This window comes from Theropithecus gelada, chromosome X, assembly GCF_003255815.1.
Source record: "Theropithecus gelada isolate Dixy chromosome X, Tgel_1.0, whole genome shotgun sequence".
In the NCBI taxonomy this organism is placed as follows: Eukaryota; Metazoa; Chordata; class Mammalia; order Primates; family Cercopithecidae; genus Theropithecus; species Theropithecus gelada.
In genome coordinates, this window is record NC_037689.1 from 7,909,584 (window position 1) to 7,922,468 (window position 12,885).

Here is a 12,885-nt window from a genome sequence, read left to right on the forward strand (position 1 = left end):
CCGGCTAACTTTGTATTTTTAGTAGAGACGGGGTTTCTCCATGTTGGTCAGGCTGGTCCGATCTCCCGACCTCAGGTGATCTGCCTGCCTCGGCCTCCCAAAGTGTTGGGATTACAGGCGTGAGCCACGGCGCCCAGCCTCTTAGTTTGTTTTTAATCCCAAGTGTTCAATTCCTTCAGATGTTCTTCCATCGTCCATCCATCTTTAAAATATGGTCAGGAGCAGTAGTGTCTCTATCGAGGTCACTCTTTTTATGTCTGTATTTTATAATTTTGTTCATATATGACCCACAGCATTTTGTCATATTACGGTTTAGGTAGTGCAGATATTGCTTGCGCTTGGGAATAGGATCATTTTTATTTGTGATTCTGGGTATAAGTGGAATTGAACAGATCCTGGGAAAGTGAACTAAATTGTTATTTGAAAATTGGACTGCATGTCTCACGACTACTCTCCATTTCCATATGAGTCCATTTCCCCTAGATAAAGGAATTATTTCATCAACAAAGGAGGCTTTCATGATCCCCCCTTGGCTGATGCCAACAGAGTGCCAGTAAGAGAGAGACAAAGGTGCAATCAAAATCAGGGGACATGAGAGGTCTTCTCTCTACGGCTACTACGACATGAGGAAACACCAAGAATAAATGAGAAGGAAGGCTCTAGGTTGTTAAATTTTTGGCGATGGGATGCCATTTCCTGGCCAAGAGGACAGGAGGACCAGAGAGAGAGGTGAGAGAGCAGCAAGTGACCTTGCTGGAGTCTCACGCCGGGAGTCTTTTAAAAAATCAAAGTGGAATAGGAAGGGATCTCCACGTGTATGGTTTCCCAACCCCCAAGTGGTGCTTATGAAAGAGAAAGAGAAGTGTGGAGTGTGTGGGGAATGAGAGAATGTCTTGGGCTTTAACGCAGGACTACTAGATGGGTGGTGCTCTGGTCTTTAAGGTGTACGTGCATCGAAGTGCAAATGGCTGCAACAAGGAGGTGAGGAGTGTACCCATGAGGAAACTGAGACACAAAGGGGTCAAGCAGGTTGTGAACAGGAGTTTAAGAAAAGCGTTAAATTACTAGCTGCGCCAAGATGCTCGGCAAGGTGGGAACCTGTTGAAGAAATAAAACTGCATCATGTGACTCAGCAAGGATGCGCGGCTACTCTGCCAAAAATCCCGTGGGTCGTTTTGACAACACCGGGGCCCAGGTCCCATGAGTAAGCCAGAATGGTTCATCGTGGAGGAGGATGATGACGACGATGCCCTTGCCTCTGTCGTGTGTAAAACGGCTGCGTGTGGGTTTCGCGCAGCGCGGTGGGGAGGGAGAGGAGAAACGTCCTGCCGCGCTACAGTCGCGTTTGGGTCAAAGGCACACGTGGAGGCAATCGGCCAAAGTCACAATGCGGTGAATTTCACGGTGAGCGAAGGAGCTTCCCGGCCCCCAGGGTTGCGGGGCGCCTGCGCAGTGGGCCCCAGGCGTCGCGCGCAGCTGGAGCCAGGAGACCCCCGCCCCCGCCCCTCGCCCTCCGTTGCGAACGCGCACGTGAACGGGAGCGCGGACGCGTCCGTGAATGCGCCTCACCTCGCTCAAACCCTCCCCGGCGGCCGAGGGAGGGAGACGCGTCCCCGAGAAGCGGGTGGGCTCTGTGGAGAGTCGCGGGCTCGCGGGCGGCGGCGCCTCCTCCACTCTGGCGGGCCCGGGTTCGGCCGGCCGCCCATCGGACTGGCGGACTGGCGGACTGGCTGACTGACGCGCCTTGCTGCCCCCGCCTCCGCCCGCGCCCCGCCCAGCTTCATCTCTCCCTCCGCTCCCCGGGCTCGCGGGCAGACTGAGGCGCCTCTCTCTCCCCGCCCCTCGCCTCGGCCCTTTCTCTTCCCAGCACCTCGGCTGCTCCCCGGCGGCGGCGGCGGCGGCCCGCGCAGCAGCGAGAGGCAAGAGGAGGCTGCCTCGAGGATGAAGTGCAAGCCCAACCAGACGCGGACCTACGACCCCGAGGGGTTTAAGAAGCGGGCGGCGTGCCTGTGCTTCCGGAGCGAGCGCGAGGACGAGGTCCTGTTAGTGAGTAGCAGCCGGTACCCGGACCGCTGGATCGTGCCGGGCGGGGGCATGGAGCCCGAGGAGGAGCCAGGCGGTGCGGCGGTCCGAGAGGTGTACGAAGAGGCGGGAGTCAAGGGGAAGTTAGGCCGGCTCCTGGGCGTCTTCGAACAGAACCAGGACCGCAAGCACAGAACGTACGTGTATGTACTGACTGTCACGGAGCTGCTGGAGGATTGGGAAGATTCGGTTAGCATTGGGAGGAAGCGAGAGTGGTTCAAAGTCGAAGATGCCATCAAGGTTCTCCAGTGCCACAAGCCCGTGCATGCCGAATATCTGGAGAAATTAAAGCTGGGCGGTTCCCCAACCAATGGAAACTCCATGGCCCCATCCTCGCCAGATAGCGATCCCTAGTATGTACTGCTCGCGCCCGCACAGACTTCTGTTTGTCTGCCTCGCTTAAAATGCATCCCGCCTGGAGCACCTCCTGTGCCATGTGCAGTCTCACTGGGAGGAGGGAGGCTTCTTTTGTTTCCTTGGCAGACCCTCTGAATCACGCTTGCAAACTGTCTCAATTGCCAGGCCCTGTTTTCAGACAGTTTGCACGTTTTTCAGATGCTTTCAAAATCGCTTCTTGGTTACACTGTAAAATGTTTCAGGGAAGCCTATGCCGCTTGGGGTTTTGGGTGCCTTAACTGTTCACCCTGCTTTTGGGGGGTGTTTGGGGGGGGCGAGGGGTGGGTGGGGAGCGTGTGGGGAGTGTGTGTGTGTCTGCCTGGGCGCCCTGTGATGTTTTTGGTTTTACATTTCACACATAGTCGTGGGTGAGCGTGCGTGCGCATTTTTGATACCAGCCTTGTGGTTTGTTTGGTAGTGGAGGCCTTTAAAGTCTGACCAGCTTGGTTGTGTGGGCATCTTTTAGTATTTTTTTTCCCTTTAGTTGTTTTCTCCTTCACAGCGTTCACCCTTGTTGTCAGGGAGGTCTTCTGTGGTGGGAGTTGGTTTAAAAGATCAGTTTTGAATTTTTTTAAAAAGTAGGAAATTCTACATCTTGTGCTCCTTCTGCACTCGTCACTTTAGCCTCAGAAATGGCATCTCATTTGCCTCTTTCAGAAATTTTTTTCTATTTGTATGTGTAGATCATTTGGTTTTCAAAAAATTTTCACAAGTGGTAATTTTTCACTGCTGACTTCAAATCGCTATTTCCCATGTAGATTAACCTTATTGAATAGATGATGGGATCTGCTAGCCAAACACATCTTACCAGAAAAACTGTATTCACAGAATTTGATTTCCCATGCTCAATTTCCAACTCCCATTGCCCCTTATTGGATACCATAGAAGATCCATGGTTCTCTGGATTTAAGTTCGCTTTTGAAAGTGCTCTCCCTCCCTTATTTGAATGTAGTGATATTCCTCTTAAACCTCCCTGACTCCCAGTAACCACAGAAATGGGATCTTTTATGGCGATTACATCCCAACTGAGTTAGCTCTAGTGATGTTCAGCTGGTAGAGAATTGTCAAACTATTAGGATTCCTGAACAATCTCTCTTATGATAGATAGTAATTGTTTTGTCTCACAGGACAACCTATTCTAGGTGCAGGTGACCAGCATCTACATCAAGAAATTAACGTTGCCTGTAATCCAAAAACCTCCTACTCATTATTTTGCTCTCCTGTCTTTTAATACCATAGAATAGTTCGTTTTGAAATTTTTTTTTTTTTTTTTGCTGACCCCTTGTGTGCTTTTTGCATTTTACCCTTCAAAATACTGAAATATTTTTCTCTATTTGGAGTACATTGTAATTTCACAAATAATATATTTTATGCTGCTAAACAGTGGGTGCCATTGCACTTTCTAAAGAAATATGGTGCCACTGTTTAGAAAAGAAATCTTATAACAACACATTTAAGTATAGGTAAACAAAGTACAAATCTGTTTCTCAAAACATCTTCTGCACTGATGCTATCAGAGAGTAAACTAGAAATTGTGGCTTTTTAAAACTTGTAACAGTTTTATTTTAATTACATGGTCTGATCAAATACGGAGTATTTTTCTATTTTTCTCTTAACAAAGTGATACATGTTGAATATATATATTTGAACCACATATGTTTAAAAATATTTTTTAACTTTTAATTCCAGGGGTACAAGTGCAGATTTGTTCCGCAGGTAAACTTGTGTCATGGTTATTTGTTGTACAGATTATTTCATCACCATGAAGCACATAGTGTAAATTCCAAACAAATTGACTTTTATTATTCAGTCTAAAATAGATCTTAAGATTTTCCTCAATAAGCTAGTTATTCCAGAAGGTTCTTGTTTCTACATTAATATTGACCTAGGAGAGATTGTATTTTATGGATATTTTTGTGGATAAAATGTATTCCACATGAAACACTGTCACGATTACACTGGAGACTTAACTCGTACTTGCTATCATTAGAAGTAATTATGCATCATCTTATTTGGTTCTTAAGTTATCTGACAAAGTAAAAAATAATGTACAGTATTCATAGTAACCCACTCTTAAGAATTGTGAGCTTATAAATATGTTGTGGTTTTTCTTTTTCTTTTTTCTTTCCAGAAACACTTAGAATATGTAGTGCTACTTTTCAAGACGTACTGTCAAGTTAAATTAAGTGGTTTTTATAAAATATTCTCTGGAACTTAGTCTCATCAGAACAGTTAAGAGCGCCAAGGAGATTCTTTTTTTCTCTTCAAAACTAAGTCAAGACTTTCAAGTTAAAAGCATTAGTACAGAAAATGTTTTTGAGAAACTGAGATTTGTACTTTGTTTACCTATACCTAAATGTATTTATAAGATATGTTTTCAGAACAGTGGCATCACATTTCTTTAGAACAGAGGTGGTATATAGAAAATTTCTACCACCTCAGTGCTCCAAAATTTGATGTATAGTTGAGATTTTTTTCCCTTCTAAGAGTATTAGAGTTCACTTGTACATTATTTCTTTTGTGATAGCCGAAAAATATACACCTAAATTTTACAGCCCTGTCTTGATAAAGAAAGGAAAAAGAGTACACAGACAATTGAGGTTTGCAGACATGAATCAGAGATTTATTTTCTGCATGTTTTATAAATAGCTTACATTTTCAGCTGGTCAAGTGTTTTATTCTTGTGAATATATAAAGAGGAAACATTAATATAGATGCATATACTGGAAACGTAATTGGTGCTGTGTCTATAATACATAATTTTTGTTCAAGAAGTATATGTGTATGTGTGTTTAGATACAAAATCTGTTGACTACACTTTAAAGAAACAAACTAAAGGGAAGAAATTAGAAAATAATTTAGTTGCTTTATTTGCATAGATTCATTTGCAACAATTGATGTAAAGGTTTTAAATTCTTTCTGTGATTTCATTTCAGAAGGTTAGTATAAGCATGCCAATTTGTTTACAGTTAGAAAATGTGTATTTGCCTGGCAGAGCTTTCACCCCTAGAATTCCCTTGTGGGGGGAGCCACCAGGTACTCTCAGAAAGACTTTAAACAATATTTTCCTGGTAGTGGTCTCTTGATAAGATAGCTATTAATACTAATGGTATTTAGCAGATTTTAAATACGTTTGGGCAAACAGCACTATAAGAAGTGAAAGTCACTATGCTGACTGTGCTAAAACATAACGCTTTTATAAGATAGAGCATGGGCTGGGCATGGTGGCTCACACCTGTAATCCCAGTACTTTGGGAGGTTGAGGCGGGCGGATCACTTGAGGACAGGAGTTGGAGACTAGCCTGGCCAATGTGGTGAAACCCCGACTCTACTTCTAATTATTAATGAAGTGAAACTGCAAAAATTATCCAGGCCTGGTGGCGCGTGCCTGTAATCCCTTCACTTGGGAGGTTGAAGCAGGAGAACCTCATGAAACCAGGAGGCAGAGGTTGCAGTGAGCCAAGATCACTCCAGCCTGGGCGACAGAGTGAGACTACGTCTCAAAACAAAACAACAACAACACAAAGGGTGAGCGCATGATGTAATAGAAACTACATTGGGGGTTTGAAGTCAGACAGATCTAGTTCCAGTTCTTCCTCACTGCAACTTAAACCAAGTTATCTAACAATCTGACGCCCAGTTTAAAAAAAAAATCCATTGTTGGAGATAGTAAAAATAGATACTTTATAAACATCTCCAATGAGAAGCCTTTTCTGACCACCTGGGTTAAGAAACCGTCTTCTGTGTCATGGTTCGCAGAGTTTATTGTACTTAATCTATTTTCATGGCTATGTGGTCACTGGACTGAAAACTCTTTCGTGGGTGGGAACCAGTCTGAATTATTTCCATGAGTCTAGAGTCTGTAACATGGAATTTAGGATATTTTATGTCTTAAATGGTCACTCCTCTTTTACAAAACTTCTGATATCGCTGCTTTCCTGACTTTTGCATCATGGTATACATTGGCTTATAACCCCCTCAGTTGCTGATCCAGACTCATTGCATCTGCATTAGATAATTCTGTGGAATTGAAGTGCTTGATGCAAAGTGATTGATGTACATAATAAGCTCTTGGTACATTTGTCAGTTGGAGGAATTATTAACATAAGCCTGCTAATTTTATGTTGGTTTGTTTTTCCAGATGAACAGCAAAGATGTTTAGGATTGTGCTGAAAGAAACATTGATGTGAACCCAGTGATCAATGGAATTGTCAAGTACAGGTGAGCACTTCTGTGTGGCCAAGAAGACAGCTCATCTGGTTTCTTCCTGCATCTTGGGACACTCCTTCCCTGTCTATACCACTGACTCTTGCTCTGGTTGTTGTACTATTATATGTGAACAGACTCTTAATTCAGCACCTATAGCCTTTTGTTGTGCTTTTTTGATGTGTCTGCCTTCTTCATTAGACTATAATGTCTTTGAGAGCAAAGACTATTTTTCCTTACTCTTTGCATATCCTGCATCTGAGACACTACTTGAAATATGGTTGGCATCACTGAAGGTTCTTTGATTCAATTAATATTTTGTAATCACCGTGTGGCAAAACATTCCCCTTCCAATCTGGTGCTAGTAGAGTATATGCTATCTAGGCACCATGTGTGTGGCTTTTGTGTATCAGGTGTTTCAGAAATATTTCAAGGCAGTTGTAAGATACTTGAGGACAAGAATTATTACTCCTATTTCTATGTCATACCACACAGTAGCTGCACAGTTTTAAGATTATACCATCGCCTAGGGTAATGTTTTGTAGAATCAGTCCTTCGTGTAACAACTCTAGTGTTTTTGTACTGTTGATGATTTGCTTAAAATTTTATTCAAAAACTATCACTTGCTATAAAGGTAATTGTAAAAATAAATACAGTGGACGCAAAATAATGTTGTGAGTTTTTATAAAAATAAATTTTAAAATGATATATAAAACATTTTTTTTTGCAATGCCTGCCCTAACCACTTCTTACACGTCATCTTAACATCTCTTTGAGGAAGCAGTTTCCTCATTTTACAGATTTAACATACTGTATTATTTGATGCCAGAGCTAACAGGCTATATCATAGGCAGTTTCCAAAGTTAATTATGCCATTTAATTTGTCTAGGTTTCTTTTGCCTCTCTCACTGATCCATTTGGCTGTAGTTTTCATCCCTTTTCTAGTACACACAGCTAGCTCCTTATCCTACCTGGTTTCTGCATATGAGAATGCAGAGGGCTGAGAGAGGGCAAAATTGTTGTCACTTGGAAAAGGCATTTAGGAAAGAGGCTGCCGTTAGAGGGGAAAACAAAATGAAGGATTTTTAAAAAACGAGGACTTGGATCAGCTGCCTCCAGAATAACTTTAAGAAAATAACAAAGGTGTTTAGAAGAAATCTTATGGAGTTTGCCATGGGATGTGTGATATCAGCAGTCTTCTCCAGTTCCTCACAAATGACCCAAAGTGGTTCTAATATGGTAGTTTGATTTTTTTCTTTTACATTATAAAGCAATTGCATCGATAAAAGCTTGGACTCCATTTTAGTGTGACACTCTTCCTCATGATACCAGTGAAATGTATTGATTGTGTCCCCAATTGTTACATAATTTGAAATAAAAACGTAACTTCTTGATTTATTGTTTTTTAAAGATGTGATATGGTACTGTGGTTATGTTGTTTTAAAACATTCTTATCTTTTAGAGAAGTATACTGAAAAATGTACAGGTGAAATGATATGCTACTGGTATTTGCTTCAAAATCATCTGAGTGTGGGGTAATTGAGTGCATAGATGAAACAAGACTGGCCATAAATTGATAATTGCTGAAGCTGTGTGATGGATGTTTGAGAGTTCATTATACTATTCTCTATACTTTTGTATATGTTTGAAATTTTCCATAATAAAAATTGAAAAAAGTATTCTTCACAGTTTACTTATAGGCCCCCTCTAGACTTAAGTGCAGAAGGCTGATCAGAAGACAGATGCACAGCCCAGAAAGATTCATTCCTCTTCTCCAAAAACCTAGCTTTTGTTCTTGAGCTAAACTTGTTTGCAGACTGCTCTTCCCTTAGTGTGAATTTTTCCTTGCAAAGCCCCCAGTTCTACATGCCAAAGGATTTTATTCCCTTCAGTATGTCACACATTACCAGAACACTTTAAACCCTAGTGATGGACATAGGTTTGGGTTCCAGTTGGGACACTCATTCTACTATTTACCTTTTTTTAAAAAGGCACTGAATATTTTTTTCTGATTACAAAATTAATTCATCTTAATTTCCAAAAAATTTTAAAATTTCAAAATAATAAAAAATGAATAAGATCTAGTATTTGATAGCACAACAGGGTGACTATAGCCAATAATTTAATTGTACATTAAAAAATAACTAAAAGTATAATTGGATTGTATGTAACACAAAGGATAAATGCTTGCGGTGATGGATGCACCTTTTACCCTGATGTGATTATTACACATTGTATGTCTTTATCAAAATATCCCATATACCCCATACATATATATATATATATCTACTATGTACTCACAACAATTAAAAATAAACATTTAAAAAATTATTACATGTAAAAAATCACACATGATTCCTTTACACAGATAACCAAATTTAAATATATAATTTCCAGTCTTTCTATTTACAAATAAAAATATATATAATTCAAACAAGGATAGCACAGGTGGCCTCATCCAGAATATTTCTAAATAATCCATGGTCTTTTTATTGTTAAGTATACACCATACAGGCATCTCGCTATTCCTTAGAATTTTTTAGGCTAATACTCGGCCATAATGGAATTTGTACTGCTTTTGCCTTTTGCACAAGTACAAAAAGCATAGCAGAAAACTTGGGTCTGAAATCTAGACCAAGCTCTAGTCACCAAGACCTAGTGCAGGGTGGAATAGGCCTGTTTTGTGTTTGCTTTTGTTTCCTAATTCCTACACAGATTTTTTACTTACCAAGCACTGAGGCTGGGGACAAGCCATCAATTCAGATGGGGTGCTTTTGTAATAAATCATACAATTGCAGTGTATTGGCTAAAAGTAGGCCTGTTACTAGTTTATCTGTTTTCCAGAAAGTCGTCTTTGTCTTCTCCACCGTATCACTGCCTGCAAGCTCTGACCCTCATGAAGTTGCTGCTCCTCTGGGCACAGTGGTATCCAAGTGGTAAATAAGGATACTACCACTCTGGACTCAAAAGGGAATCCTGCTCTCCCTTTTCTAGCTTCTTACCCCATAATGTGCCCACACCCTTCTCTAATTTCCTACAGCACCATCAGAGACTAGGCCGTGACTTTTAATGAGATTTTACTGAAGATTACCGGATAATGTGAGGGAAATGTAATACAAAAAATACAATTTACAACTACCGCACAGTGTATACTAGAAGGGCCAGACACTGTAGGTTTTGTTGCTAGACTAGTTCTCTGACCCAGGCTGACTCCAAATGGCCTAGAGAAATCCGTCCATCTTCCAACCCCTACCACTACCAAAAACTGAGAGTTTGCAATTTCAAATTATGGACACTGATATTCCCATACCTGAGGAGAGGGGAAAGCTGTTCTCTCAACTCAGTCTCCAAATAGCACTTGAGGTGTCTCAGACTTCTATTCCCAGAGTTAAGGCTATAAACCTGAAATCAATGAAATGAATCAAAGGACTAGAAAGTAAGGCTATAAACCTGAAATCAATGAAATGAATCAAAGGACTAGAATGTGGGTTGGGAATGGAAATTCAGTTTTGTCTTACTCAAAAGCTCATGCTCTTTAGATGAAGATGATGACAATATCTCACAATGAATTCAGTGGTTCTCCTCTGTACTGGATGGTAAACATGGAGAACCAAAAAGCCCATCCGTGGTCCAAGAAGATCCATTAACACTGTGACCTGTGTAAGCATTCACAACAATGTGAAGAAGCAGGCCAGGACCTCTGGGAGTTTAGACTTTGGGGCTAGTGCTGAGGGGATAGAGGGCTCAGGGCAGAGTTGGTAACAATTATATTTCTTTTATCTACTCATTCAAACTTAGACCTCATTTCTTGGGTGTTAAAAAAAGACATATGTAGTAGACTGCAAAGTCATTCTTAGCAGGTGGTTCCAGTGGTGGCATCATGCACCCTAGTGGACATTTTAGGAGTTAGCTCAGTCCTAATGTATTTTTAAAGAAAAATTTATTACACTGTTTTCACATAAATTATTTGAGCTCAAAGTCAGATGGGGGCAGGGGAGGTTCTGTTAGCTCCAATTCAGATGAGAAAATTGAGTCTCAGCAAGGTTAGGTAAAATGATACAGGTCACGCTTCCAATACGGAACAAAGCTGGGATTAGATAACCAGGTATGCAGAATGCTGTTGCCATTCTGCCATAAAAGATGGCTGCTCTTGGGCGGGCGCAGTCACTCTGGCCTGTAATCCCAGCACTTTGGGAGACCGAGGCGGGCGGATCACGAGGTCACAAGATCGAGACCATCCTGGCTAACACGGTGATACCCCGTTTCTACTAAAAATACAAAAAATTAGCCGGGTGTGGTGGCAGGCGCCTGTAGTCCCAGCTACTTGGGAGGCTGAGGCAGGGGAATGGCGTGAACCCGGGAAGCGGAGCTTGCAGTGAGCCCAGGCACTCCAGCCTGGGCGACAGAGTGAGACTCTGTCTCAAAAAAAAAAAAAAAAAAAAAAAAAGCATAATGGTGTGAGATGATTTATATGTTGATTTGCTTCATTATAGTAGCTATTTTACTATCTATATATATCCCATAACATGTATACCTTAAATATACACAAAATCTATTTTAAAAAATTTACTATTACATTTGATGTAGAGCAAGGAAAACTTTCGCAGAAACATTTGCTGTCCAAGACTATTTACATTGACCTTTTTCTAATTCTGAATTAAATCTTAGTACTTAATATATGAAGAAGGGGCCTTCATCATGTTTCGATCGGTAAATTTTGAGTTCTTTAAGCTGTACTTTTCCATCTAGCTTTAACCTGGTAGATAAATAGTCAAGTATTTGCATTGATCTAGTGCCTCCATCCTTACAACTGTGCTTTAGCTGTGATAAAGCTATTCAGAACTTTAGGCCAAGAATTCTGCTACCTCAGGGTATGTGGGTTGAGCAAATCAGAAATAGCTCCTGTCTTTATGGAACTCGCAGTGTATTGAGACAGATTATACATTCCAACAAAATGTACTAACTATTTTTTATGATAGTGGGGATTCAGTCAGCTCTGCTAGCTCATAGTACAGGGAACTAATCTATATGAGGCGAGAGAGAAGAGAAAAAGTTTCTTGGAGGAAATGCTATGTAATTTGACATCTGAAGGATAAATAGGATTTAGCCAGTAAAAGTAGTGAAAGGGTATTTAACAGAGAAGGAAGAATAAATGTGAGGTTCTGGAAGACAGATAAAATATGGTGCTTTGGGGAACAAGAACTTGTTCATTATGTATAGAATGTAGTGTAAGGGTATAAAAGAGAAGAAAGGATCTTCTGGAGATGAAACTGATTGGGTAAGAAAAAGCCAGATTACAGAGAGTCTGATGTGACTTGTTCAGGGATTTGAGGAAAGGAGACAAGACCTCAATCCGAAGAGTAGAAAATTGTTTGCTAAAGGGCTAAGAAGAGGCTGTGGTAATAGTCCAGGTGAGAAATGATGGTGACCTGAACTAGGGTATTGACTATGTTGAAATAAGTAGATACATTCAAGAAATATGTGAGCCAAGCACAGTGGCTCATGCCTGTAATCCCAACAATTTAGGAGGCTGAAGCAGGAGGATTGCTTAAGCCCAGGAGTTTGAGGCTGCAGTGAGCTGTGATTGTGCCACTGCACTCTAGTCTTGGCGGCCAAGCAAGGCTTTGTCAAAAAAAAAAAAAAAAAAAAGACATAAATATGTGGCATTTAAAGGAGTATAAGTTGTTTAATCGGATGTTGGAGATGAGAAAGAGGTGTGGATATCAGGGATATATTTTTAGAATATTTGACTGGAGCAACTGAGTTGATGATGTGCCATTCCCTTAGATGGAACCTAATAGAGGAAAAATATAAAAGCGCCTACTTTCTGCTCCAAAAGAGAAGCGGTACTTTTAAGTCAGGAATCCTGTACTACTGGTACCCAAGGGGCATTAACTTGGAGATGTTCCAAAGGCCGGAGATACCCTGATGTGCAGCCTAGGAAGGAAGAATGAGCCAGAGATGTAGATTTTGGAGTCATCGGTGCATGGGCAGTAGGTGAAGAGGATATAAATGAGATCATCCAGTAGAGGGTGTAGAGAGAGGACAGTGAAGATCTCTCTGAGAGGTATCTACATTTGAGGACTTCCAGATGGTTATGTAACTGAGTATTTCATATTTCTAAGAAAAAGAGAATGAGTTATTATTTCTTATTTTGGTTACTCCTTTTCTATTTTTTCCTTTTCTCCCTGTTCCCCACTT

At 41.2% G+C, this 12,885-nt stretch overlaps 1 protein-coding gene across 1 annotated transcript; it reads left to right on the forward strand.

Annotated features, from left to right (window-relative positions):
- The first annotated feature begins 1,556 nt into the window (after positions 1-1,556).
- Positions 1,557-8,363, forward strand: LOC112616603 (diphosphoinositol polyphosphate phosphohydrolase 3-beta). Its single transcript, XM_025373590.1, has 2 exons — positions 1,557-2,435; positions 6,620-8,363. Coding segments are annotated over exons 1-2 (495 nt in total). The 5' UTR covers positions 1,557-1,941; the 3' UTR covers positions 6,621-8,363.
- Positions 8,364-12,885: the final 4,522 nt, after the last annotated feature.